This window comes from Chelonoidis abingdonii, chromosome 8 (assembly GCF_003597395.2).
Source record: "Chelonoidis abingdonii isolate Lonesome George chromosome 8, CheloAbing_2.0, whole genome shotgun sequence".
NCBI classification, from domain to species: domain Eukaryota; kingdom Metazoa; phylum Chordata; order Testudines; family Testudinidae; genus Chelonoidis; species Chelonoidis abingdonii.
The window spans coordinates 86,198,483-86,222,445 of NC_133776.1; the positions used below are offsets into that span (position 1 = coordinate 86,198,483).

Sequence of the window (23,963 nt, forward strand, 5' to 3'; positions counted from 1 at the left end):
ATGTAGTTAAACTGACCTAATTTCCTAATATAGACCTGGCCTGAGTACTGTTCAGACGTATAACAAGGAGTCATTCCTTGCCCCAGAAAGCTCACTACATAACAGACAGGATACAACAGAAGGACAAAACAGATAAAGATGATGGGGGAGGGTGAGTAAAAAAGGTAATGAAATGAATACAGTTGAGCAGAAAAACAAAAGTCACAGTTTCAGTTGCCTAACCAGTATCTAAGGGAGTGGTTTCTAGGCAGCAGAGCAGAGGTCGGCTTAGCTATTTGACTTAGCACCCACAGAGCAAATACGTGCATCTTTCTGATGAGGTGATTGCAATTCTGCTTCTCAGTCAGGAATACTACAGTAATGTGCACTCGTGTTGTGTCAGGGTCATAACTCATTTCAGGGGTTGTTAATAAATTCATGATTTGTGTTGTTTTTTTCCACCCCCCCAGCAAAGACAGAACCGTTGGTATTAATAACTCAGCCTTCACTGGAAGTGTCGTTAGATTCTCAGGATAATATGCTTTACATAACAGCACCGCACTCCAAAGTGTCACTAGTCCATGATGATAAACAGGAGGCAAAGACTCCATCGAAGTGTTACATCCAGGTCACTGGCATGACCTGTGCTTCCTGCGTGGCAAATATTGAGAGAAATTTGAGAAGAGAAGATGGTGAGATATACTTCAGTAAAACCTGTTAAATCTCTAGCCATGTTTTAGAGATGTCTTTATAGCTGTTGTAGTGGAATTTTAACATGGGGTTAGAGAGAGAAACAACCACCGTTGAATTTTGTTTTACAGTGTATATCCTACACAATCTTGCTTTACCGGATGTAAAGTATGTGGCCCTGCACACTAACGATATAGCTCCGTTGCCACACTTGATAGATCCTACTCTGAATTGGCTTGGCCGAAGTGGAATTATAGCACTCAAAGGATTAAACACATTGTAAAATCACCTCTCAGATTTCTAGGGAGATTAAAACAAAGTTTTATAGGCTGCAGCCCCAAAGCACAAGGACGAGCATAGAGGGTAACATAAAGTTGAAGCTTCTCATTTCATCAGTACATCACTCCCCTGTGCATTGGGGCTGCAGTTTATTAAACTCTGATCTTCTACTCACTCCTAGGTACGTACCCACTGTTTGCCTGTCTCACTCATAGCATGGTATTAATTAGCGTTCAGCATGTGCAACACATTGACAATGTACAATACAGAGAGTCTCCTGCACTTTGAGCATAAAACAGTTAGTGATGTGGATCTTTAATCCTTAAAAACTCTGATCAGTACAGAACAAATGGTTTCAACTTTTTAGCAGGGCAAGTAATTTCTTTTAAAATGGCACTCATTTCTCCATTATTATTTTTTTCTATTTTTGCCCTCTTAGAAGCTAGACAATTGCATTTTGTTTGTTCAGCACACTTAAAACTCTTTCCAGATTTGCCACTCAGCGTTAGCTAACTCCCCCCATTATGTGGACAAGCCCATATTGAGGCCAACTTAACCATACTTTTCCTGCTTTACTTCCTTGTTGTAACCACTTTCTCCCCTTCCCTCCTCCCCACCTTGGGTCATCAGTGGGGATGGAACCCAGGGCCCCTGGAACTAAAAGCAACGAGCTGTTGTTGTTTGACCTAAAGGACCATATAGACCTGGTAACTTGGAGGTAGACTCATAAAAACTATTTGTGGTCTAGCAAGTAGGGAAGGATAAAGAGGCAAGCTCTTACACTGTTACATGATCATAAATGTAATTCATAATTATGACCATAATTCTGTGCTCCCTGTGCTGACAGGGTGAGGTGCTCTGCAGAAGCAAAATATTGCAGAGTCAAATAACAATGGCAAATGAAGGCTATACTTCATCAGTTTAAAATAATGTGAAAGCTGGACAAATCTTGGACTATTTGATGCTTTAATCCTTCGGTGTTGTGAGAAACTGGTAGAGAAAATTCTTTCATTCTGTGTTTGACAGGACTGTGTGTTTAGTTCATTTCTCTTTCTCAGTCAGTTTATTTCTTACAGAAAAGGCCTTTAGAAATACAAATACTAGGGAGCCCTAAAACCCTTACTTACAAAGTGTGTTTCTTAAATTTCTTAAAAGGAGCTTTGGGGGAAAAAATTGAGGAGTTTTAGAGCCCCCTTAAATGTGTCATAAACTGGAATTTTTTTTTTAAATTAACCAATTTAAGTAAATAGTAAATCTGTCATTGCCCTCAGTTTCGCTCATCTTCCTTTACCTCTAGACTTAGATTCTTCAAGTACACATGTTCTTTCAGAGCCTATCTTTTGTTTGTTCTGAAAGTGTCCCCATGGTATGCTATGTGCAGGCTACCTGTTTCACAGTTTTAGTGAATGTGGGTAATTGATAGCCTCATGTAATATGGTGATTGAGGTACAGTATGTTTACTAAACTAAACGTATTTGCACTTTGTTCTAATACAATGTTTAATTAACACTGTACTTTCTGGTTGTATATTTCTAGGAATATGTTCTGTGCTTGTTGCTCTAATGGCAGGGAAGGCAGAAGTGAGATATGACCCTGCTATCATACAGCCATCAGTCATAGCAGATCTAATCCGAGAATTGGGATTTGGAGCTACTGTTATGGAAAACTATGATGGAGATGGAATTCTAGAACTTGTTGTAAGCAGATCATTTTAATAAATAAAACCGTATCAGTCATTTATAGCTGTTCAATGTGCATGTGTAATGTTTTTACTTCCAAGAAAGCTTTCCATACAGATAGGATTGTCTGATTTAAAGAAAAATAAATATTTGTAAGTGTCTGCTGCATTTGGCTGTTATAATTAGATAAAATCTGTAGTTAAAAGGATATTGTAAACTTCTATATAGATTGATTAAAAGATAAATTCAGGATTCTGATAAAGCACCTTTAAATAGTACAGAATTTTAAAAATACTTCAAAAATTTTAAGAGTTCTTATGTTCCTCTCTTGATGTTTATAGAGGACTCATGGGTAGATCTGAGAATAGCAACACAAGACATGATTTTACATAGGTCTCTCTGTCTTAATGGCACCCATTATCAATAGTTCTTGAATGCCTCACAATTTTTAATGAATTTATTCTAACAACACTCCTGTGATATACAGAAATAAAGTTATCCCTGTTTAAAAAGCACCAGGGAACTGAACCTAGGTCTCTTTAATCCCAGGCTGGCATTTTAGTCAATGGACTATCCTTCCTCTCCAGTTGCCTCTTCCCCACCTTCCTCTCCATGCATACTACTGCTTGCTGCATGTGTCCTTTTCAGTGTCAATTCCAGCTTTGCTGTTACTGGTAAACATGCTCTTCCAGAGCTTAGGGATAGAGCATACATGTGAGCACCCCTAGAGCAAGACTTGAGAACGATGTCATCATGCTGAATGTGAGACAGAAAATGTGACTGATTATCAGCAAAACAGCTGAAGATAACTTTTCACCCAGTGCAGTCCAATGCACAAACACCTTGGTTTACCTAGGAACTGAGTAAAAAGGGGAAAAAAGCTGGTTTCCCCCTCTAATCTTTTAATCTTTGTTACAGTAATCTTAAAGATTGGTTTTACCAATAATATGTAGGCCGTTTTTAGACAAAAATGTGACTTTCAAATAGAATATCTGCTTCTACAAGGTTAAATGTCAGTGGAAAGCTATGCACAGGTAGGTGAGAAACAAATGCAGTAATACATGTCAAATAGCAACAAACCTCCCAAATATGTGGCAAATGTACCTTTTCCCAATGTATTCAATTCATGCCTTTTATTGAAAGTTTGGAATATTAGCAAGGACCTAAAAAACTGAAATGCTGACCTTTGTACCACCTCTTCAGTCTTTTTAAAAATTGTATATTGACTATAAATGGAAAAAGGTAGCATTCAGAATTTTTCTACCTTCTGTGAAGATGTGCAATTTATATGCCTCCACTAGAGACTTTGTTATTGCGATTGATTTGATAAGAAGTTGCTTATATACTATGGTGATGGGCAGCAGAATAAAACCTATAGTTAAATATTACAAACTAATGTGGATTTGCTAACCTTCAGATTATGCAAAGATCAATCCACAGTGCCACCTGCTGGTCAGATAGCTGTATATTCCAAAAGATTTTTTTGTTTTTTGTTATACCATCTAGGGATGCTATGACTCAGATAACAAAAGCACAGTTTATGGTTTCCTAATTTTTTTCAGATTCTCTGTAATAAATGAAAAAATATTCACTAATATTTTTTAAAAATCGGTCTTTGGCTTTGATAACCGATGAGAATTTGTGTTTAACAGGTGAGAGGAATGACCTGTGCCTCATGTGTACATAAAATAGAATCCACCCTTATGAAGACTAAAGGTGTATTATACAGCTCAGTGGCTCTTGCAACCAATAAAGCACACATTAAATATGATCCTGAGATTGTTGGTCCTCGAGATATTATACAAACAGTAGAGGTAAGTGCTTAGATGGTATTAAACTGTTTCATTGGGCCACTAAAAATGTTACAGAATATCCAATATGCTTCCCGGAGTTCTAAACCCTGGAATACAAGAACTCTTGGTATGGAGTGATTATGGAACAGAGGTATATCAAGACCAAAATCCTGTCCCCTTTCTCTTCCATCTACTCTTCTCACCATCAGTGTAGAGAAGTCAACATACAGAACAGTTGTTCTGGCAGTAAGGGCAACTGCATATGCCAGCAGAACAGTACTCCGTGGTGACTTTGTCCGTGCCTTGCAAGGAGATGCTGAAAGAGCATTTTAGAACAAGTTGAAGCCTAAATCTGACAGCTAGTTCTGAGGTACCTTTTGACATAGAAAGTGAAAGAATGACCTTATAAATGTGCTAATGAAGCAAGCTGAATGCATGACCTGCTCCCCCAGATAACCTGCAAATATCTCTATACAGCACAAGATGTCTTAAAAAAAAAAAAAAAAGGTAGAAATAAGTTTTATATTGCCCACATCTGTATGTTTCAATTGTCTGTGACAGTGGGCAAATTCCTTTTTCTAGGTGGCAGGAAATGGCTTTTGTGTTCTGTAGAGCAGTTAACATAGTATAAAGTGTAGAAATATTATATCACAGGTGATATTTACTTGCCTGGACAAAGAAGTACAGCTAAAGGTGTTTTCTGTGCGTGCAGTATTGATGACTTCCTGCAAATCAAGATGAAAATGTATCTTTTGTGGTGTTAATTCTCTGTGTGGTAAAATCAAATCCTTGGTACATTTCTCATCTAGGATTTAGGTTTTGAGACTTCTTTAGTCAAGAAGGACAGATCTGCTAGCCATCTAGACCACAAACAGGAAATAAGGCAGTAAGTATTACTGAGCCTGTTTTCATTTCTATTTAAATGTTCATCTGATTCTTCTTTTAAAATTTGAGGCTGTTTTTTGAACCAGAATTGACGTTTTCACAAATTACTTTGTTGGTTTCTGCTGACATTGTAGCTAAAATGTTATCTGTGTGATGATTATATCTGTTACTTGCAAAACAAGTCACACTTTCATTATTTTTTTTTTCCTTATCTAAGATGGAAAAGATCTTTTCTTGTGAGTCTCTTTTTCTGCATTCCTGTAATGGCGCTGATGATTTACATGATGGTTATGGATAGTCACCTCGCAGATGTTCACCAGCATCGCAACATGAGCAAGGAGGAAATGGAGGCCTATCACTCTTCTATGTTCTTGGAGCGTCAGATCCTGCCAGGATTGTCTGTAATGAATTTGCTGTCTTTTTTATTGTGTGTCCCTGTTCAGGTAAATAAAAACATGGTGACTTTCAGTTTGCTGTCATTAGAAGTTCACAAATTGAAATAGTCTTTTTATAATGGAACGTTATAAAAAAATTAAGCACAAAAGATCACTTTGTGAATTTCATTAAGCATTTTGAATCAATGTAACTGTTATGGGGCCTGCTTTCATTGAAATCAGTGGGTGTTTTGACTTCAGTGGGAGCAGGATTGGATCCATCATCTTCTGTATTTTAGCATTGTAATTATTAGTCTTTTTTTTTTCTTTGAGCTCCCTTGATTTGCAGTAGACTAATTTAATATTTGTTCTTCATATCTATTGAAATATTAATGTTTTAACTTTTAAACCTGAACTTTAAAAAAGGACGTACAGAAAAGAACCCTGCACCTCTCACTTTCAATAAAGTAGTTTTAGAGCAGTAATTTTTGCATTTGTATTTTTGAGTAAAGTACAATTGTGGTTGTTGTTGTTGTTACAGTTATTTGGGGGCTGGTACTTCTACATTCAAGCATACAAAGCACTGAAGCATAAAACTGCTAACATGGATGTGCTGATTGTTTTGGCAACCACCATTGCATTTGTCTACTCCTTCGTTATTCTTCTAGTTGCAATGGCTGAAAAAGCAAAAGTGAATCCTGTGACGTTTTTTGACACACCTCCTATGCTATTTGTGTTCATTGCATTGGGCCGGTGGTTAGAGCATATGGCAAAGGTAAAGCAAAATAAAAGTACTTGCTCACACGTTTGACATGAAATAAAATACTAGAAAATGTTCCAGACAGGTTGCATTAGAAAGCATGAAAGAGTGAATTTTTAGTGAGATACAGAGGGAATACTTAGCAAGCAAAATCACAGCTTGTAAGAAAACAGAAGCGAGACTGAACTTTGTATTTTTATAAATCTTTATTTGGTGTAAAATGTCACATTTACAAATTGCAGGAAACTACATGGGTGTAGTTATAGAGTGCGCATGTTTTAAAATGAAATCACATGGAAAAGTGTGATCCTGATTGCTTATCATTTGTTCATATGGCAAAATGATTTTCAGCAATTTTGAAAACTATTTAAAATGTCAAGTTTATTTTTTCTAGTCAGTTTGCAAGAAGTGTTTCTTTTAAAGGGTGAATTGTATTGCATGTAGCTGTTTAGCCTGTGATTCTTTTTTTGTCGATAGCATGATCAAAGGCAAATGTGTAAATTCATATTCTAGGGTAAAACATCAGAAGCCCTTTCAAGACTAATTTCACTACAAGCTACAGAAGCAACTCTCGTTAACCTAGGACCAGACAACCTTCTTTTGAGGTATTTTGCTTTGTCCTTCCTTTCTTTTCTTTGTTTTTCAACTAACACTTTTACCTTGCTGAAGATGTGCAGAAGTAACTTGTTCAACTTAAGAGAATTTGCCAGATGTAACATTAAAATGTAATAAAATTGATACCATTCTGATATGCCATAGTGGAACCTTGCTAATTTGCGCTTTGAAATTGAACGGATTTTCTGAATTGGCAGGTAAACAAAAACAAACAAATAATAAAACAAGGATAAAGCATCACAAAATGCCCTTTATCAATTAGCAATGTATGAATTGGCGAGACTCTGCTGTATATAATGCTGAAAAGTGCTTTTTAACTTGGTAAGATCACTAACTATTTTTTATTAAATGTACTATATTCCCTTCTCAGTGAAGATCAGGTTGATGTTGAACTGGTTCAACGGGGTGATATTGTCAAAGTAGTTCCAGGAGGCAAATTCCCAGTTGATGGCTGTGTTATTGAAGGACAGTCCATGGTGGACGAATCCCTCATCACAGGTAAGCTTTTAAAAAAATTAAAATATCTCTTTGTATCAAATACTTATGAACAAGGGAGATTAAAGTTCACTAATTTGCTTGTATGTTTTCTAATGGTATGTTAGGACTAGGTAGCAGTAGGAAAAATAACACTGTCAAAATCAGAATTTGCCACCCTAATGTCTGCTGTTGGCCTTTATGTAGGTGAAGCCATGCCTGTGGCTAAAAAACCTGGCAGTACAGTTATTGCAGGTTCTATTAATCAGAATGGATCACTGCTGATCTCTGCAACTCACGTCGGAGCTGATACAACTCTCTCTCAGATTGTCAAACTTGTGGAGGAGGCACAAACCTCAAAGGTACTTTCACTGAATAGTGGCATTGATTTAAACTATTAGTTTCTGCCTCTTCATTTAGGCCTCTATTCAGCAAATCGCATAAAGCTTAGAGTCTTTTAAACTCAATATAAGTCTTAAAATCAAGACACTAAGCAATCTCGACATATCAGAGAAACTTTGAACTCAAAACTTTCAAAGTTCTGAGTCTCTTAATTCTCTAAAGTCATGTCAAAACTATTGAGAGACTATCTAGGTTTTATTAGAAGTATTTGTTGAATATGCTGAGATACTCTGTTTATACTAGTGCTGTAAAGCTTGGAAGAGAGTAACGTGATCAGAATTGATGTTTATGTATTTTTTCCCCTGTAGGCTCCAATCCAGCAATTTGCAGACAAACTTAGTGGCTATTTTGTTCCTTTTATTGTGGCCGTCTCTGTGGTTACCCTTTTTGCTTGGATTGTAATTGGATTTGTCAATTTTGAAATTGTGGAAACATATTTTCATGTAAGTGACTCTCTTAAATCACTTTCTTAAATGTTGTTAAATAATAGATATAGTAGAAGTCTGTTTGACTGCAACAGTTCCATCCTAGAATATCCTCACAGTCACTTGTCTAGTATGTTGTTCACATGCTGCAATGTTTTTCTGTATTTTTGCTTATGAAAGGAAAACTGCGAAGTCATAAAGCACGTGATAGTTAACTGAGTCTTTACAAAATATTTAAAACTACTTAGAAAGTAGTTACTAGACATCCTTGCCACTGGTCATCTCCATTCAGCCATAGGGATATTGTTTTGAGTATAGGCTGCTGTCTTACTAGTGTTACTTAGCAATGGCTCTGTCTGATACTTTCAGTCCTAATTTGTATCAACTTCAGTACTAAAAAGACTCAGAAATGGGAACTTTATTTTGAAAAAGTATTGAACTTACAGACCTGGAAGAGTTCAATGATTAACAAAAATACCTTGTTTTAAAAAATATTTTAATTGGTTAACTTAATTATTAAACTAATTATTAACTGTTTAAAACAAACAAAACAGTAATGTGACATTACAAAAACCTTGAAACTTTACAATTTCCTTTCCTTTGGGAAACATGATCTCTTCAGTCTAGGTCCCAATTCTGCATCAGAATCTGCTGGCACAGCCCCATGGAGAATCCAGCTTGAAGTCAATAGACTTTACACGCTGGTGGATCTCATTATAGGACGGGGCCCTAATTTGCACTATCAGACAGTTACGATGGCAGTTTATTGCTTGATTATTTTTTTCTGACAGAGGATGCAAGTGAAGATTCTAGTGGAGAGTATTTATAGGGCATTAATCACCATATGTAGTGATTAGAGTATTGTTTATTATGGTCCAGTTCAGGGAATCTCATGGCTTATATTCTTTAATTTGAATAAATAAATAGAATGAGGCAGGGGTCTTATGAGTAAAATATAGCATGTGATAGGTATATGCACTACAGGACAGAATAAGGTTGTGTGGGCAATCAGAATATTGGTATTTCCTAACTTTCAAGCACTTTACTTTTCAACTTAAAAATCTCTGAGGAATGTTATTGTATGTAATTACAAATATGCCTTTGTGACTAAGAAAATGTGTAGCTGAATACATGGTTTACAATGTTGCTTACTCCGTTACTAAAACGTGTTTCTGTGTCCACAGGGTTACAATAAGAGCATTTCCAAAACCGAAGTAATAATCCGCTTTGCTTTCCAAGCCGCCATCACAGTTTTGTGCATTGCCTGTCCTTGTTCATTGGGATTAGCAACCCCAACAGCTGTGATGGTGGGGACTGGGGTAGGAGCTCAGAATGGCATATTGATCAAAGGTGGAGAACCGCTAGAGATGGCTCATAAGGTAAAAAATGCAATTGATTTTTCCAAGGCTTTAATTTATAGTGGGACTCTGCTTGCCAGTATTCTGCATTTGTTTCCAAACACAGAAGTTATCACCGCATGTTGTCTGTAAGTGGCTAGGTAGTAACTTTGGACAGTAACTTTGCATCTGAATGATTCTGCAGTAAGACCTTCATGCAACAATGAGGTTTCCTGTTTTGCTGCAGGTAAAGGTGGTTGTATTTGATAAAACAGGAACCGTTACTCATGGAACTCCAGTAGTGACACAGGTGAAGATTCTAGTGGAGGATAACCAGATGCCACGTAATAAGATTTTGGCAATAGTGGGGACTGCGGAGAGTAACAGTGAACACCCTCTGGGGACAGCAATAACAAAATACTGCAAGAAGGTATGGTACTAGGATTCTTTTAGATGGGCAGAAAATTTTGCAGTGATAGAGATCCTCTCCTGTAGAGCTTTGTCTCAATATTGTGTGTGCGTCTGTGAATAACCTTGCACCGACTAGAAAGTGGTTGGCTTATTGAAGTGGCCTTTTACTTGGAGAGTTCTTAAAGTTGAAAATTATGAAGGCATGTGAGTGATTTAGTACTGTTTATACTAGAGCCTGACACTTAAACTTGTGTTTTGATGATTTGCATTTTATCTGCTTATGTTCTAGATTTGGGTTTGGGTGTAATTTACTGTCAGCACTCTTATAAATGCAACTGGTTCTGTATTTTTCAGAAAATGTTTGACCTTTTGTTTTAGGAACTTGACTCAGAAACCCTTGGAACCTGTACAGATTTTCAGGTAGTAGCAGGCTGTGGCATTAGCTGTAAAGTCACCAATATTGAAGCATTGCTATACAGGAGGAATGAGAAAGTTGAAGAAAATAATATTAAGAATATAACACTCATAAAAGTTGATGAGAACTTTGAGGACTCAATGCAACCTGCCTTGATTATTGATGCCCAGTTGCCAAGTAAGCTGACACATGCGTGTAAAATAAAATTTGTACCAAGAATGATGATCTGGTTTTGTCTGACTTCTATTGAGGATGCTGGGGGAAGAGGCTGCCATGGGTCACTAACCTTTCCCCTCTGGAAAACTGGGTCTGAAACCTCCTGGAGGCACAAAGGAGTTGCTTTTTACTTAATTTAATAGCTATGTATTTTATTCATCTCAGGAATGGGGTAATTGATGCTTGCATATCTCTGAGGGACATGGGCTAAAAGGGGCTCTATTAAAATGGGACACAGAGATTTTAAAGTTCTGTGCTAAAGGTGTCAGAACTGGAAATAGAATACAGGAGTCCACTCCCACTGCCCTTCTGTGTTCTCTTTAAAACTGTGCTTCTTCCCAGATAATCACTACCCAAAATCTTCATGTAACTTACGCTATTGACCAGTCTTTGCTCAAAAGAGACTCAACTCATGGCTTTCATGTGTAGTAGAGTTCAGAGAGAGGCATTTTACACAGTGTTGTCCTATGTTAGAACTGCAGGTGCAAGTAAATGCTATCAGCCTCTTATTGCAGAACAACTAATTCATTTCCTTATCAAAAAACAGGGAAAAGAAATATTTGTGGGGTGGGTAAGAAGAAAACGGTTCCTAAACATTATCTAGATTTTGGATAATGATGCCACTAATCTGTTTGAGCATCCTATGAACTCTTGTCTGGATTGACTTGAATGTATCCACATAATGGTAGGATTGTATTTCCTTCCTACAGCTACCTTGAATCATCAAAAGTATTCTGTTCTTATTGGAAACCGAGAATGGATGAATAGAAATGGCCTTCTTCTTAAAAGCAATATTGATAATGCCATGATTGAACACGAACGTAGAGGTTGCACTGCAGTCCTTGTAGCTATTGATGGTAAGATTGTTGTCCCTTTTCTGTGTTCTTGGCTTTGACTTCTGAGCATTTAAATAGAAAGCGGTGAGGGAAACAATTGACCCTGAAACTATTATCTGGATTATTATTATTAATAATAATAATAGTTAATAATACCTTGCACTTGTATAGAATCATGTGACCACAAATGAGTTTCTAGCTTTCAAGTTTTTGTAACATTTTGAAAGGTAGAACCTCATCCAGCTCTCCTCTACTGCACGGATGTTTGGGCATACTGTAAGGACTTTTAAGGGTTAGGAGACTAATGAAGAAGAAGAGGGGATCCTTTGGGCTCTGAGAGGGTCTTCTAGGACCCATTGCCTGCTAAAGGTGGGGAAAAGGACTTTAATAGGAACACATTCATTTTCATGCTGTCTGTATTAGGAGTGCTGTGTGGCTTGATAGCTATTGCTGATACAGTGAAACGTGAAGCTGAATTGGCAGTCCACATTTTGAAGACTATGGGTTTAGAAGTTGTTCTAATGACTGGAGACAACAGTAAAACAGCGAGATATATTGCCTCTGAGGTAAGTTGCTGAATATCTTGTTGACTTACAATTTTCTTCATGGTATTCTCCCCACCCTCCCAATGAACTCTGTTATGCCCTACTTCAGGGGGAGGGAATATCTCCTCTCACGTTTAAGAGCCCCCCCGCCCCCCCCCTCCCCCCCGGCTGATACATAGCAAAATTGGTTGAAGGTGAAAAGTGCCAACCGTGTAAAAACAATCTGAGATGTTAGTAACTAGTACAGAAACACTTGTAGGTTTTTTTGTAAGAGGTTATAATTCTGACTTCAGTGTATTGCACTTTTTATATCAGATTTGGACCAGGACTTTTAGGCTGCTGATCTCCCTTCTAACTCTCATAGTACATAATAAAATCAGTTTATTTCTGAATGATCCTCAAGCAATTATCTATTTAAGTATATCTACTTAAATAGCTGGCATGAAAATACATTGATCATTGGAGAAAGATTACTCTTGAAGAGCTAAAAATCTAGATCTCTTTGGTTTCTTTGAGTTGCTATAGCAGTTAGTGTCTTCTCAGCAGTCTGTACACTCTCTGCTAAAAGGATGAATTAGGACTGTTTCTTGCTTTATACAGTATCTTCCTGTTTACTTTTTAAAATTCAGGTTTTTTTTAACAGAATTGGTCCCCCTTTGCTAATCCAGTAATCACAATTACTACCTTTCTTGCTAAAATCAAGTCACATCCCTAAAATAGACTAGGCTCTCCCTCATGCCAGTGACCGCATTGGGGAAATGATAAAATAGTGTGGCAGTGGGAAAAAATAGTCTGCAGTGTGGTATGTTACTTAAAGTGAAATTGGATTGTAGTTGGTTCACTGTTCACTCAAAGGGATACTGTCTGCTCCTCACCAGAGAGAATAGAAAGCATATACATTCAGAGACAGAATCTTGGACAGCACATATGGTTTTGTTCTTTTTCTTCCTTTAGGTTGGCATCACCAAAGTGTTTGCTGAGGTTCTTCCCTCACACAAGGTAGCCAAAGTGAAACAGTTACAAGAAGAGGGCAAGCGGGTAGCAATGGTGGGAGATGGTATCAATGATTCCCCCGCTCTTGCCATGGCTAATGTTGGAATTGCAATTGGTACAGGCACTGATGTAGCCATTGAGGCAGCAGATGTGGTTTTAATTAGGGTAAGTAATGGAACTAAGCTTGTTTCGTTAAAGAAAAATGGGTGAGGCATGCCAGAGATAGTGAAGTGAAAGCCGTTGTTTGGGACCTGTGCTCAGTTCCTCACTCTGACATTGGCCTGATTGGGACAACTGCAGAGATGATGTGCTCCATCCCTACAGACCAATGGAACTGGAGCAGGGAGGAAACTATCTTTCTCTGACTCCTGAGGGTGTGATATTCATTGACTCTTGAAGGAAGCTGCAGACGACTTTATTTTGCTGGATGTATTGTGGCAACAGTGCCAACTCTGAGGATGGGTAAATGAGAGGGAATGAGGGTGACCTTTGGGGAAGGAATGGAACACTGAAAATTAAACTTTATTTTGGAAGGACGCTATAACACCTAGAATCTGGTGATCATGTCTTCCTGCATGCTAAGTTGAATTTTCACAGCCTGGTTATAAATGCCTAAAAAACAGAGTTTGCTAGGAACCCTGACAAGTGATTGTAGCAACACTAACGTTGCGTAAACATATTTATTTGTTTTGCATCAGTGCCCAGGGACTCCAAATGCTTATTGTGCTGGGCACTGCACAAACATAAAATAGAGGAAGGACTGACAATCTAAAAACACCTACTAGAGAGACACTTGCATCTTTTAGAAATGCTCAGTGCACAGTATTTAGCTTTGATAACAGTAATGTGATAATATTTCATATGCGACATTAGTTTTCTTTGACTTTTCCTATAAACACTTTAATTTGCAGAACGATTTGTTAGATGTGGTGGCAAGTATAGATTTATCAAGGAAAACCGTCAGAACAATCCGGTTCAACTTTGTCTTTGCTCTGATTTATAATCTTGTGGGAATTCCTGTTGCTGCTGGTACGTGAGTGTTCTGTCATAGTACTGATGTGCTTTTTTAATAGATGATTGCAGTTGTGATTTTTTTTTTTCCATAAAATGGTACCCATCGTTCTTGCCTGTGACTGATTATCAATACAAGCTCTTTACCTTTAGAGAGATGGTGGTGGAGCAGCAGGAAACTGTCCCCTATTATAATATGGTCTGTGCATCGACATGTATTTAAGAGAAACATTTTGTTGAATGAGGTGTGAAAACCCATGGTTTTGACTTCATGAAGAGAACCCTTTACTGCAGGGAAAACAAGCTATGTCTACACTTGAACTTTCAGTTATATTTTAACACATGCTAGATAACCCATTTTAGCTAATACAGCTGTAAATTCTAGTATAGAAATGACACAATTATTATTCCTACCTGTATTTCTGTTTTGCATACACTAGAACTTACACTCATGTTTGTTAATGTGTTAAAATGCAACTAAAACTTCATGTATAGACATCCATAGGGATACTTGCTCGGTTGTATACAGTGCATTAAAGGTACTGTATAAGGTATATTCTGTTCTTATGCGGTTTATCTGGAATCAGCACTGGTTTCTTTCCTAGGTGTCTTTCTGCCAGTTGGTATCGTTTTGCAGCCGTGGATGGGCTCTGCTGCAATGGCTGCCTCTTCTGTTTCCGTTGTGTGTTCTTCTCTGTTGCTAAAGTTGTAAGTGAAAAATTCTGTATTTATTTTAATTTGCAGTCACAGATCTCTTAGTTTAGAGAGACAGAGGGGTCTAGTGAACTGGGCACTGGACGAAGAGTTAGACTCCTAAACTCTAATCCTAGCTCTGGAATTCAGGCAAGTCCATCTTTAGTAGTGGCTGTTTTCAGGCCGATCACCTTCTCAACACACTTCCTCCTTGGTTTCCTTTTTGTCCATTTTGCTTCATCGGAGTAGCCAGTTGATCCAAGATATGTCAGGCAGTTTTGTTAAACAAGTGAGTTTGAACTGCATCCTGGCCAGGTGCACATAACGGGAACTATAAAAACCAGTAGTGCACTTAGTATGTAATAACTCTTGTCACTGAAAATCTGTGAGAGGTTTTGTTGCCAGATCATGCTGGCTTTTTTACAGATTCTGTGGCTATGATGCAACACAGTTGGGAACAGCACACCTACTGGCATTGAGGACTTAACAGTATGAAGTATTGCAATAAACAATACTGTGCTAAATGCCATGGCTTGTTTTATTTCTTACCCCTCAGCCAACTTCAGTGGAGAGCTGTGCTAGATATGATACCATATAGTGTGGGAACCAGTGAGTGCAGGTGTCAAAGGACCATGGGTAGAAAAGGCGATGATTTCCTAATTATAGTAGAACACTTCCATAATGCCTCTTCCATTAACAAAACCTGTAGATGCATTCTACCAGGAGGTACCTGGGAATTTCAACACCAGTCAAACAGTTAAATAGAAGTGGTATGAATCTGCTTTGCTCTCCTTTCCCCTTCTGTGTACTCTTTTAAAATAAAGCTCTCATTTGGTATTAGAATCAACCAAAAGATGAGAAATTAGAAGTTTTTAATACTGCAGTGTGTATTCAATTATGAATGGCAGTGGGTATTAACTGTACTGATTTGTACATGAGCATCTGCAATAGTTTCTTTCCACAATGAGTTGTTTCTATTCACAGTTACTGCCAACTAATTTACCCTGGATCTTTTTTCCTTAGCTACAAGAAACCAAGTTATGAGAAATATAAGCTCCGTGCCCGTGGCTATATGAGACAGAAGAGCCATTCGGAAATCTGTGTCCATGTTGGAATTGATGATACTGGGACAGCTTCTCCCAAACTTAGCCTAATGGATCAAATCATCAGTTATAGTAGACCCTCACTAAATTCCCTGTTCTCAGATAAACGCTCCCTCAACAGCATAGTTCTCAGTGAACCAGATAAGCACTCACTTCTAGTGGGAGATTTCAGAGAGGAAGAAGACACAGCATTATAAAAAGCTCTTAAAAAGTTACAGTTGGCTAGAATTCTGTATGCACTGATAAGTTCTGGAGGTCTGACTTGTTTTAAGGATTTTCCTCTCATCTTCTTTAGGTTTTAATTGCCTAATTTTACAGAAAAGAAAATATTTTTTCATGTTTTAAACACTGAAGCCGGTCCATTTATTTGCGGTGACCTTCCAGGATATTTTACCAGACATGGCAAAGAAAGAAAGGGCAGTGGCAGCTGGAGCCTGCAAGTGAAGCTGGATAATGTCATTGAGAAGCTGTAAATGTCACACTATTTTTCTAGAAAATGCTGAAATACAATTAAGAAAACACGCAGGGGAACGAGAAATGGAGTAGAGGGCTGACCAGCAGGCAACTGAGGACAGCTTCTTGATGTGTAGCGTGGTTAATATGTTTGCTGTTTCAAATATGTTGATGACCACAGCTGTAAACACTGAAAGTGCTCTTCATTTGCAAATCGATGTGCCTTATTGAATAACTTTTGGGATTACTCTCATTTATAACCTATTCCACACAAGAAATTTTCCTGCAAAATCTTAGATAATTTTGGGGGGTTTTTTACCCAAATCCCTTACCATCTTTTCTCCCTTGATCTGGATCGTGATCATATGTAGAGAGAGAGATCTGAGGGAGCTTGGATTTATTTCCCCACCATCTTCTCCCTGATTAACTTATTTCCTTTCTCTGTACATCTGTGACCCAATACACTCCTGCGACTGAGATTGTCTGCTAGAAAGCACATTAAAGAGACACACAATGGGTTGATGTCTTGCCTCTGCTAGCTCAGAAAACACACCACCTGAGATTTCTCTCATGCTCATCTGAGGAAGTAATAGGGTGGTGTTACTACCTGAATTATTGTGTTTTTTAAAAAGTCTGTTAGCATTCAGTGTAGTTATTACTGGTTATCAACACCTGCCAGTTCCCTTTAAATGAACTGCAGTGATTCATACTGATGTTACAAGGCCCACCATTGTAATCTTTACAATTAAGCATTCACACTTAGGTAATGTTACCACACAGCATTTGCTCTATTTACTACCTACTGAGCAAATGTCAATTGCTTGTAAAGATGTTAATAGTGTACCAGAGATGACCCTGAACCAAAACCCTGGTTCCCAACCACCTCAATTTGGGAATATCCAGATCCAGACTTTGTGAATTGGGTCCACCTTCACGTGTTACAATACTGAATTCTCAAAATTAGATTTTTGAGTGCTAATCATAAAATAACTGAAATTTCTCACTGAAAAAGCAACTAGGTGTTTATCACCTATTTACCTCCCTGGAATATTGGCTAATCTGCAAATCTTATTCTTGAAATCCTTTGCTGAGAGAGCTATTTAACAGTTTACTAGGTAAATAATTATGAGGAACTATACCATGAAGTCTAATCCATGATGTGAGCATTTAATTCTCATTTGTTTTTTTCAGAGAGGTCAGCGCATCTATCAGAGAATAGACACGGAACAGTAAATGTTAGTGTTCTAGTTTTTAAGTTGAGAATCACAGATAATGCACACATAATGTATGTAAAATATCAAAAGCAAATGTTTGATATATTCTATAATTTTCACTTCATAAGGGAAAATATCAAAATCTGAAAACAGGAAGTTTTGTGCAGCAGAATATGTTGTCCTTAAAGTGTGATCAGAGAGTATTTTACATACATCGTAATGCTGAGTGCAGTATATAACTTTTTGTTGTTTCCACCAAATTTTCATTCAGGAATTTGTTTTCATGAGATCACAAACTGATAAGATTTTAAGAAATATTTCAATCTAGATTATAGCTATATTTGTCCTTTCTAGTGTCAAGAAACTTTAATTTATGCTATAGTAAAGACATTCTATTAGCTCAAGACTGAGAACACCACCTATTTCTGATTAGTGGATGAATTGTTATGTAGAAACCAATATATTACTGCCATGCAGCATTTATTGCTTTAAGATCACATAAATTGCTTCCATGATTCCAGTGTTGTTTTTTACCTACCCTCATTTTCAGAGGCTTTTTCTGGCAAGACTCAGCAGGTCCAGTGGGGCGTATTCTGCGTGATTTGTTTTCTCACCAAAGAACTTTCACATGGCAGCAGCCTGTTTCTTTATACAAGAGAACTTGGTTTTGAATTATGCTAGTAATTGGTCATCTTCTGTTTGATCCTGCAACAAATATGCTTGGGCCCTGACCAACTCAAAAATGGGAATTTTGTCACTGATGTGGGAGCAGGAACAGGTTGATAATCCTATGTTTATGACATCCGTTGCATGGAAAAAACTATCAAAATTAAGACTCTTACTTCAGGAATCAAGAATGGTCACTTGGGATAAATCTTGGTTTTAAACTCTTGGTTGGTAGTTAGCAAACATATGGCAGTGAGACCAATTTATTACTCAGTTTTTAAGATGAATAGATATGGTTAAATCTGCAAGTTTTCCTTGTATGAAAGTCCCCCTTTAATGCTTTCTGTATCACTGAAACCAGTATTTGATCCCATTACTGCACATGCACTGTGGTATCCAATACTAAGAAGCCTCTTATTTTAATCAGGTGACTGGAAATTTGTTTTGCACTTGAATGCATTGACATACTCAGTATTGTACATCTGGTCCAGAAAATCTGAGTCAGTCTTTTTGAAAACAGGTTTTTTTCCTGGTAAACATCTGTGTGGGAACTTGCTGAAATTTTAGAACGTTTATGTTGATGCTTTGTAAATAAAATATTTCATGCTGTGCTTGAAGTTGAAAAACCAAAATGTTTTCCAGTTTGAATGTACAGTGCAGGTGAGATAGCATAAAAGGTAAAATGTTTGCACACATGTAAATTGTGCAATTTTTTTCTGTAAATATACTTTACTCCTGTCTACGGACATCTTGAAATCATGTGATTGTGTCATCAAAACCATTTTAAGATATTCAGTTACAAATGAAACTATGCATCAAACTAGTTTATTTATTATTATTATTTCCTGTACTGTCATTAGATATATGTAAGACCTCTGATTTACTTTAAAAAAGCCAAAACAAGGCCCTGAAAATAATCAGTCTGACATTTTACACTAGATTTACCAGTAAACTTTTACAAATGATACAGGCATGCCTCTTATTGCATGTAATCAGTTTCATACCAAAAGGAGCTATAAGACCAACAAAGTCAGAACAGAAGCAGGGCAATGTTTAATTACGTGAGCCACTAAGAATATTTTGTTTTCTGGCCAACAAACCCAGAAGTTCCAGCCAAATATATTTAACGTTAGAGAAATCTTTTTTATTAAGTTTGGTATCAGAAAAGGAATGGTGAACAATTCTGTGAAATACTAATTTTAGTACTGCTATGTCTCTTTACATTTACACCTATATGTATGTGATATTACATGTATAATTCTGTCAAGACTGTGCCTTCAACTTTATAATTATAATGTTGTCAAAATGTAATGTTCAATGCCTGGTTTTTAAACTACTTTCTAGAATTCCATTTCTAATACTTCTATTGTGAAGTTGGAAAAATATCATTGCCAGCTGCACTTGACTGCTTGCTAATCCCTGTATTGTTGTGCTTCACTATAAAGCTTAAAACATATGGCCTTTAGAAAGGATTCTTCATTCACCTAAGTGTAGGGTTGCTTTGCAGCATATATAGATATTCCAGATGTAGTGAGTGGGCATTATGGAACCATCTGTTTGGCACCACATGCTGTTTCAACCTTGCTCTCCTTTTCCAATTTCATAGGTGACTCTCTTATTTGGGAATGAGATTTACTGTGAATTGGGATATTTTTATTTTTGTTAGCTCTGCCTTTGGTCTGCTACGCTATATGATCTTTGGCAAGTAATTTCAACTTTCTGCCTCGGTCCAGCTATAAAATGGGCTGAGATGCTGTGGGCATGGTCAGTTAATGTAGGTTGTGCATACTTTGAGATTCTTGGGTAAAAGGTATCAGATGGTATTATTACAGACTGGAACCTTTCATTTATGTAGTTACCCCATATCTAAAGTAAACTGCTAACTAGAATAAAGTTGTACTTGAAGCATCCTAAACAGAGAAGAAATCTAACCTGAGGGCCCCTGTGTGAGGTCATGGCACTTTGTTCTGACCAGGATTTAAGTCTAAATCCTAGATCTCTGCAGGTACTGTGCATGGCCAGAGTGATCGCTGCAGTAATTCAGAGGACTCAGAATGAAAGATGCAAGGACATAAAAATGACAGTCAGTGTGGTGGAGGGTTTCCATTGAGTTCACTGGCTAATCTGCCTCTCACATTTTGCTAACTGGAAAATACATCTCTCCACCTGGGGCTTTTTTCTGTTCCCCTTCCTGTGATTGCTTTTCTGGCATTATGCACACTTTATCCCTGCCTCTGTGAATGTACAAGTAAAGCCATTGTTGGCTATGAAATATTTCTGTCTTTTGTGAAAAAGTCACAGTTGCTTAATAAGGCCTCTCTGTCACCCTCAGGCTCTGATCCTGCAAAGATTTACATAAGTCCTTAACTTCTGCATGGTAAGGTGTCCCATTGATTTGATTGGGACTGCTTACAGTGTGGAAAGTTAAAGGCGTGTGCAAGACTATGTCTGCCCTGCACTTTTGTCAGTAAAACTTTTCTCAAAAAGTTTTACCCACAAAAAGTGCCCATGTGGACAGCGCTTTGTCAACGGGAGAGCTACTGTCCCTCGTTGAAGGTGGTTTTATTTTGTCAGCAGGCAAGCTCTCTCTTGCCGACAAAGAATGACTACAGGGCATGGCTGTAAGGTGTGCGATGTAGATGTAGCCTAAATCTTTGCAGACATTAGTATGGGAATCCTGCAAACAGGTCTGCAGGTGCAGATCCCCATGGAAATTAATGGGGTGCCACGCACTAGGTCTGTGCATTTCAGTGCGGGGATGAGACCTACATTTCTAGTCATTGTAGTGGTGAATTTAGGGGCTTGTCTACACACAAACTGAAACCAAACTAGCAACATTGGTTTTAATTCATACCTTTAGCTATTTTGGTGCAAGTCTGTGTGTGGACACACTTATTTCAGATTGTCCTATTTTGTTGAGGTCTTATTTTTTTACCAATTTAAATTAATATAGAACATTCTTATTTCAAAAGAAGTGTCCACATCTATTTGCACCAAATTATCTGAAGGTGGGGACTAAAACCAATTTCTACTTCATTTTCTGTGTGTGCACGTACAAATCCTAATCTTTCAAACATGAACTAAGGAGTAACTCCTGGAGGCCTAGTGGTTTGGGAGTAACCTAGGAAGATGAATTTGGTCAAAGAGGTGTGTTCATCTCTTCATCTTCATTTGAAACACGGAAGGACAGAATAGGTAAGATTACATAGCAGTAGGATCTAAAGAGAAGAGGCCAGCCTCACTGTGACCACTGTGGATTGCTGTTTATAGAAGCGGGGCAAGAGAAAAAGCAAGAACTCTTTGCCTATAACAAGAATGCTGGGAGCTGCCTGAAAGCTATCAGAAGGGGTCTGTCTGTTTACTTTTATGGCTGTTTTGACGGAGCGTCTCCCCCTCCATAATGGATTTCATCCTCACAACTAGAGTTGGGCAAATGACTCTCTACATTTGCTTGCATTTGTGAAAAATCAGAAAATAAATCCTGTTCTTTCCGTAACAAAACCAAAAATTCTAAAAAAAAATTCAAATAAAAAAAGTTGTCAAACTTAATTGCAAATAAGCTATTTTGTTCAATTTGAAAAGAACTGTTTCATGTAGTTTCTTCGTACTTTACCATAAAAGCAAAGAAATTCTAGAAATATAGGATTGGAAGGGACCTCAAGAGGTCATCTAGTCCAGCCCCCGGCACTGAGGCAGGACCAAGTAAACCTAGATCATCCCTGACAGTGTTTGTCCAACCTGTTCTTAAAAATCTCCAGTGATGGGGATTCCACAACCTTCCTTAGAAGCCATATATTTCTTCTTTCATATGGCTAGGGTAGGTAGCAACAGCTACAAATTTATATCTAAGTTTGATAGCCAGCACATTGCTGCAGCAGTGAGCTGGTGAATGTCTTCAGGCCCCTGGCAAAAGAACAAAGGGGACATTCAGATATGATGTGCTCTATTGTTTGTGCCTGGTGACCACAGTTGCATACAGGTGTTTGCCTCATTTTCCATTTAAAGAGGGTTTGTCCACATCTCCCATGAGATGTCTTGATGCGATTCAATCTGCACCAGTCTTTCCAGCATAAATTAAAACCTGGTGGTTCTTCAACAGGATCAATGACAATTTGTTTGTTTTGAGCGGTCAAAGTGCTTCATGTGAGTCTTCATTGAGCCTCGGCACCAAAGTTGGGTGTAAGGATCTCGATACGGTGCCATGCATTGCAGGACTTTAATCTTATCTTTGGCGCGTTCTGCAGGTCATGGTGCAGTGGGATCCTCATATTTGCATTAACATGAATAAGAAAGTGAGATGTCTGAGAAGCTCTTCTAATCTGTGGAAGCTGGATGCGTGATGGGACTGGGAGCCAGTCAACTGGAGTAGATTTGAGTATCCCTGACACTGTGTGCATATCTTATTGAGTTGAGCGTCAAGGAATTTAGTGTGACTTCTATGAAATCACACTAGTGCACAATATTCAGCTGCAGAATATACTAAGGCAATTGTTGTGGTTTGTAAGGTCCATGGGCTGGAGCTCCATGATGTTCCAGCCAATTTTCTGATAAGCGCGACACGAGATCTGACCTTATTGTGGGTGGTCTCGAGGTGCTGTCGAAAGGTCAAACTCCAATATAATGCCAAGATACTTTTGGATTAGCTTCTTGGCTGATGCTCTCATTGCAGAACTGCAGATCGTTTGGTATTAGCCATTTTATAGGTCAGATGGAAAGCAATTATCATAGGTTTTTTTGTTTTGGATTAGGCCTAAGTTTCCAGCATTGGAAATAATTAGCTATAGTGCTAAGATCTCAGGGTTAGGGTGCAGCTGATGGTATGGAGGCTTGTCTGCCGAACTGCTAGGGCAATGTCATCTGCATACATGGATTTCCTTGACTTTGTCGCTGGTATATGGCCCTATAGTCAGGTTAGATAATGGGAAAAATGTTCTAAATCTCCCTTGTTGCAGGTTAAGCCCATTCTTGTCCTGCCTTCAGTGGAGATGTAGAACAATTGATCACAGTCCTCTTTGTAACAGCCCTTAACACATTTGAAGTCTGCTATCAGGTCCCGGGGGACTTCCATTTTTTCTGAAGGCTAAACATGCCCAGTTTTTTAAATCTTTTCTCCTAGATCAGGTTTTCTAAACCTTTTCTCATTTTTGTTGCACTCCTCTGGATTCTCTCCAATTTGTTCACATCTTTTGTGAATTGTGGCACTCACAGTTTGGACACTACGGCAGCTAGCGTCTCACCAGAGCCAAGTAAAGTGGGACAGTTATTTCCCTTGTCTTACACATGACACTTCTGTTGGTACACCCCAGAATTATATTAACCTTTTTCTGCAACTGCATTACATTGTTGACTTTTATTCAATCTGTGATTCTTTAACGGGGCAGCTACTGTGCTCCTGAGAGGAAAGGCTAGGCTGATTGGGGAAGCAGCCACAGCTGTGGCCACGCCCAATCAGGCCACAGCTGGCCCTATAAAAGGGCTGTGAGCCAGGAGCTAAGACAATCTGTCTCTAGTGGTGCAGAGAGAAGGACCTAGCTGTCTGGGAGCAAAGTACCAGAGGTATAGAAGTGCTAGGGAAAGGTGAGCTGAGGAGCTCCAGCATGGCAACGCCCTAGGCTGCAGGCCTTGCTCAAGGCCTGAAGAGAGGTACTGGGCTGCAGGGAAGGGCAGCAAGTCCAAACCCACCCTTGCCAGTGATGTGTGGTTTACAGACTGTAG

General features: G+C 38.2%; 1 protein-coding gene across 9 annotated transcripts in view; it reads left to right on the plus strand.

Annotated features, from left to right (window-relative positions):
- The window catches only part of ATP7A (ATPase copper transporting alpha), a 57,783-nt gene extending 38,229 nt beyond the window's left edge, over positions 1-19,554 (plus strand). For 6 of the 9 annotated variants that reach the window (XM_032766984.2, XM_032766986.2, XM_032766989.2 and 3 more), the window contains exons 5-23: positions 450-671; positions 2,485-2,645; positions 4,280-4,441; positions 5,230-5,306; positions 5,523-5,748; positions 6,221-6,454; positions 6,953-7,044; positions 7,425-7,552; positions 7,736-7,890; positions 8,239-8,373; positions 9,540-9,734; positions 9,940-10,122; positions 10,482-10,695; positions 11,445-11,591; positions 11,994-12,136; positions 13,070-13,273; positions 14,020-14,137; positions 14,725-14,827; positions 15,836-19,554. In XM_032766984.2, the coding sequence (XP_032622875.1) occupies positions 450-671; positions 2,485-2,645; positions 4,280-4,441; positions 5,230-5,306; positions 5,523-5,748; positions 6,221-6,454; positions 6,953-7,044; positions 7,425-7,552; positions 7,736-7,890; positions 8,239-8,373; positions 9,540-9,734; positions 9,940-10,122; positions 10,482-10,695; positions 11,445-11,591; positions 11,994-12,136; positions 13,070-13,273; positions 14,020-14,137; positions 14,725-14,827; positions 15,836-16,112 (3,176 nt within the window). In that variant the 3' untranslated portion in view covers positions 16,113-19,554. The remainder of the gene's footprint in view (positions 1-449; positions 672-2,484; positions 2,646-4,279; positions 4,442-5,229; positions 5,307-5,522; positions 5,749-6,220; positions 6,455-6,952; positions 7,045-7,424; positions 7,553-7,735; positions 7,891-8,238; positions 8,374-9,539; positions 9,735-9,939; positions 10,123-10,481; positions 10,696-11,444; positions 11,592-11,993; positions 12,137-13,069; positions 13,274-14,019; positions 14,138-14,724; positions 14,828-15,835) is intronic. The other 3 variants (XM_075068808.1, XM_075068810.1, XM_075068809.1) reach the window with 1 other exon arrangement.
- The last annotated feature ends 4,409 nt before the right edge of the window (positions 19,555-23,963 follow it).